At 42.2% G+C, this 5,137-nt stretch overlaps 1 protein-coding gene across 2 annotated transcripts; it reads left to right on the forward strand.

The window, feature by feature from the left end:
* Positions 1-307: 307 nt before the first annotated feature.
* Positions 308-4,708, forward strand: LOC116247621 (laccase-14-like). Of its 2 annotated transcripts, XM_031619836.2 has the most exons (6): positions 308-465; positions 728-879; positions 1,438-1,682; positions 1,899-2,027; positions 3,107-4,057; positions 4,465-4,708. In XM_031619836.2, exons 1-6 carry the CDS (start codon positions 358-360, stop codon positions 4,644-4,646), a joined length of 1,767 nt encoding a protein of 588 aa, XP_031475696.1. In that variant the 5' UTR covers positions 308-357; the 3' UTR covers positions 4,647-4,708. The 2 variants fall into 2 exon arrangements, with proteins under 2 accessions (XP_031475696.1, XP_049931620.1); XM_050075663.1 differs by lacking the exon at positions 308-465 and having other exon boundaries at positions 741-879; positions 1,427-1,682.
* The last annotated feature ends 429 nt before the right edge of the window (positions 4,709-5,137 follow it).

The raw sequence follows: 5,137 nt of genomic DNA on the forward strand, positions 1-5,137 counted from the left end.
ATTTTACTAATAATAATATACCCTCACTACATAATCACACTTAAAATTGTTGGAATGAATGTGCCGACACCGGCACCGACATCCCACACTAGCTGACTTAGAATATGCAACCAACTACTAGAACCTAGGAGCACCACCTAAGAGTCAGACTGAAAGGAAGGATAAAGGATATTGTTAAAGAAACAAGAGCTTCCGCCACCTAAATCAAAATTAAAGGTCAGCCAAACATTTGACATTAAAGAACCTGAATCTTCTTGTTTATGGCTAACCAGGAAGCGGGGCCTTGTTATATATACTGCGTCCAACTTCAACTTCTCAGCTACGAGGTGGTCGAATGGCATTGGCCAGGCCATAGACATGGACTCCCACAGGGCCATTCTCCCCCTGCAGCTTCTCTTCTGCCTTGTCTGCTGCTCACTCGCATCGCAGGCCGATTGCAGCACCACTCACTACCATGACTTCGTTGTAAGTTCTGCTTACTTCCCCTGCAGTCCGCCTTCTTTTCCTGATGATTTCAAGTCTGGAAACATTCATCTGGGACTTGGTGCAACGTTGGTCAGCCCATGTCAGAGAAATGTGCTCTACTTTTTTGTTTTTAATCCTTGTTTCTTTGAAATTTCAGAACATTCTTGTGTTTGAATGCTAGTAGTTTTTCATTGATGTGAATGTGAAGATAAGACCCATTTTGGTATAATCTGTGTTCCTCGACATAATCCCTTTCCTGCAGGTGGCTCCAACAAATTACACGCGACTCTGCAGCAGCAAGAATATTTTGACCATCAACGGCAAGTTCCCAGGGCCAACTTTGTATGTAAACAAGGGAGACAGGTTGATTGTGAACGTAGTCAACTTGGCTCCTTGGCCTCTCACTATCCACTGGTATATGGCCTACCTTCCTTTCAACTAGTTCTGGCAAAATTCCTATCATTTCAGGCGAGGACCATCCTAGAAAATCCTAGTTTTTTAATCCTTGGGAATTCCAAATTTTGTATATATTTTTTATTCAACTATTCATCATATCTATGTTAGGTCATTTATTTTCTTCATTGAAAACGCTTTCAAAAAATTTTTGTAAAAAAACAAAAAAGAAGAAGAAGAAGCAGCTAGGCTTTGTATTCATTATCTCAGTGCCAAATTATCTGACTATTTTTTAGAACTAAACAACACTAGGGAATTGTTGTGAAGGGGTTTGGGGCCCTTGTCAGGCCTGTGGCTAGTAGGCGGTCAGTCACTAGTTTGAGAAACATGAGCACCAGCTTTGTGCTAATGCAAAAATAGTAGCGAAGCATTAGTTTATGTGCTATGCACTGAGGGGCGGCGCGAGAGGAATTCGGATCTGACCTGAACAGTGGAATGAAATGCTCTCTTCAAACAGGAATATTGATAAATATTTCTGCTTAGTTCTGTTTGACAAATATTGGTAAAGGAATGAAACAGGCATGGACTACTGAACCCGGGGAACCCTTGGTCGGATGGGCCGGAATACATCACCATGTGTGGCATCCCAGCAGGAACAAATTTTACGCATGATTTACATCTTAGCGAGGAGGAAGGGACCATCTGGTATCATGCTCACAGCGACTGGACCCGTTGGACGGTCCACGGTGCTGTTGTGGTCTATCCCAAAGTTGGAGCCGCCTATCCATTCCCCAAGCCGGATAAGGAGTATGAAGTTGTCATAAGTAAGCTGCTACTTCTCTCTCTCTCTATCTCTCTCTCTCTCTCTCTCTCTCTATATATATATATATATATATATATATATATATATATATATATATCCAATTAGAAAGGAAAATTGAACTTCATTTTTGCTGTGAATGACACAAGCTGATCTCTCTGTCTCTCTCTTTATATATATAAAGAAACTTGAGTTTCATTTTTACTATGAACGACACAAGGTGAATGGTGGAAAATTGATGTGATGGCCATGCTGCACGAAAAAATATTGACTGGGGCGGACTTCAACAAATCGGACGCATTCACCATAAATGGCCAACCAGGTGACCAGCACAATTGCTCTGAAGAAGGTTAGTATTGCATTCTCTTGAGAAGTTAAAAATTCATGTGATGTAGAAGTGTTTGAACAAAACACTTGTATGGAATGGGTGGATCCTTCCAATAACAGCTTTCAACCCAATGAGTCCTGCTTTAATCTGAAAATTCTGTTCATATGTCTGTGTATACAAAGCGAAAGGTTCATCTCTGCCTCCCGGAATGAGAATCGAAAGCCCCTCAGTCCTCCTGTCAAGGTTTTGAGATGTGTTGGCATCAACAATAACAGCAAGTTAGTTTGCAACAGCAATGTTCTAAGTTGGTAGCTAAGATATTCGGTGCTTTGCGACCAGAATTCTCTCTCTTTACTGAGGTGCCTATTTGAGAGGAAGCCTTTAGTGGTGGGTGACAAGATGGAACGGGATTAATACTCGGTTCCAAGGGAAAAACCATCTCTCAATGCGCTTCATGGAGAAAGAAAACAAAAAAATGTCACTCTTCGTAAAGAAACCATTTGTTAACCACGGTTGGTCTTGACAGAGCAGCAAGCCGCGGTTGTTTGTCAACAAGTGCCAAGAAACAGCAGCTTATATCAAAACTTAGGAAACTGGACTGTGTTTTAGTTATTACTCCAAAGGTTGGACGGCCTTTTCTAAATATTTTGCTTTTAGTTTTTGAAGTTATTAGGGATGTCAATATAAACTGGATATCCGACCCAATTGTTTCTAAAAAATTGGATATGGGAAAAAAAATGACATCCAATTAAATTTGGATTCAAAATTCGAATAATACATTAATATTCGATCCAATTTGGATCAAATTTAGTTTTAAATAAAGATCATATGTCTAATGCTCTTACTTTTTTTAAAACCGGTCCCAATTCAGTTAAAAATTCAGATTCAGATTGGATTCGACTGTAAAATAAAATCAAATTTCAGATTCAAATTTCTTTATTCATAGTTGAATCTATACGTTAGGAAACGCAGAGATATCCAATTCAAACGTGATCCAACGAAGTTTCTAGTTATGACCCATTGCAACTGTTAAAAGCTTGTATCGACAGGTTCGGTTTGACCGTAACGATATTATTTCCTGATTGTCGCCCTTTGCGCAGGAATGACTCGGTTTGCCTTTGAGCATGGCAAAACCTACCTTCTTCGCCTCGTCAATGGCGCAATGGCAACCGGCCACTTCTTTGGCATAGCAAATCACACACTTAGGGTTGTTGGTAGGGACGGATCGTACCTGAAGCCTTTCGACACCGACTTCGTCGTCATCAGCCCAGGGCAGACGATGGACATTCTGGTGCAGGCCAACCAGACGGAGGGCCTCTACTACATCGGCCTCAATCCTTACATTGCCGTCAACGAAACGCTGTATTATGACATCACGGTGACCACGGCTTTAGTGGAATATGAGGGTTCCAACACCACCTCCCAGACCTCCATCCCCTTCCCTGATCTTCCCGGAGTTCTCGACACCACAGCCGCATATGATTTTGTGGTGCAAGAGCGGAGTTTGGCATCAGAGGAGCATCCCATCGATGTCCCGATGGAGGTCGACTCCAGGTTTCTGTTCACTGTGTCCATGAACTTACAGCGCTGTCCAAATGACAGCTGCAAAGCCATATTGGGCACCAGATTCTCCGCAAGTATGAACAATGTATCATTTGCCAACCCTTCGATCGACGTTCTGGATGCCTACTATCAACACTTCCAGGGTGTTTACACCACCGATTTTCCGAGCTACCCACCCTATCTGTACAATTTCACGGATGATGATCTTCCGGATAGTCTTAGATATCCTGAGATTGGAACGAGGGTGAAGGTGTTGAACTACAATGAAACAGTGGAGATCGTGTACCAAGGAACGGCTGTCTTGCAGGCGATCAATCATCCGATGCACCTACATGGGTATGATTTCTATGTGGTGGGGCGCGGTCTTGGAAACTTTGATCCCGATAAGGACCCGTTGAACTACAATTTGGTTGATCCACCACGGGAGAACACGGTTGGAGTCCCATATGGTGGTTGGGCTGCCTTGAGATTCAGAGCAAACAACCCAGGTAATTGTTACATCGCTTCTCTTTTCCATTCCCTTGTTCTGCCTAGAATTGGTCACAAGTGAAGCAAAACAACTGCCTTGCAATAGAAGCAAACACTTGAACCATAATGTACATGTTCCTGAAAAGAGATGATCTGGTCATAGTAATGTCATGTTATTAATCAATCAGCTACATAGCCCCACTACACATCTCCATCATCTAGGTACTACCTGGTTTGGCATACCTGCTCTCCGTTTTGCTCTTTCATGCTAAACGTGTATTCCCAAAAGTAAATATTGTTGCTGCTTAACTTTTACCAAGAAAATGAATTTTTGGATGACATCAACTGTTACCTCATTGTGATTGTAACTTTATGTAGTTCTAAGTGATCTATCGCTTGACTGTTTCTATTTTTTGTCAACGTACAGGTGTTTGGCTCCTGCATTGCCACTTTGAACGCCATTTTACGTGGGGGATGGCAACGGTATTTATTGTGAAGAATGGTCCTACAAATGAGACCAGCATGTTGCCTCCACCTCCGTATATGCCCAAGTGCTCAGATGCGGAGATTATTGACAACAGTGGCGGTTATGACCCATCTGATCAGTGAAATTATATGTAAAACTAAGAGTGCCTAGTCTTAGTAATAAATGGTTACAGACCTTGTTAGGATACAGCTTTTCATGTGGGAGTTAATTTTTCCCTCTCTCTCTTCCTCTCTCTCTCTCTCTCTCTCCCCTCCCCCAAACTACAGCTTCCTGGGGTAAACAACTGAACTACCAAAACGCCACACAAATTATTTGTTTGAAATAGCTCAAAATGCAACAAGTTCCATGCTTATCTTGTGAGAACTAGCAGCCTGTAAGTGGGACCAAGTTAACAAGGTTTCACAAATTTTTGAGGGCCATCAATTGCTGAAGTCAATTGACTGTATTCCTCAAGGCAGGAAAAAGCTTAAAGGTTTCGCTAACCAGAATCTGCCAACATGTGGCAATTGGCAAGTTATATGGCCGCATTTTTCATTGCGAACCTACATGAAAAGATATGCACTTCGGGTGAGCGGGATGACCTGCCGACCAAGAAAGGTTGAAGCCCTCATTG

Source organism: Nymphaea colorata, chromosome 1 (genome assembly GCF_008831285.2).
Source record: "Nymphaea colorata isolate Beijing-Zhang1983 chromosome 1, ASM883128v2, whole genome shotgun sequence".
NCBI lineage: Eukaryota > Viridiplantae > Streptophyta > Magnoliopsida > Nymphaeales > Nymphaeaceae > Nymphaea > Nymphaea colorata.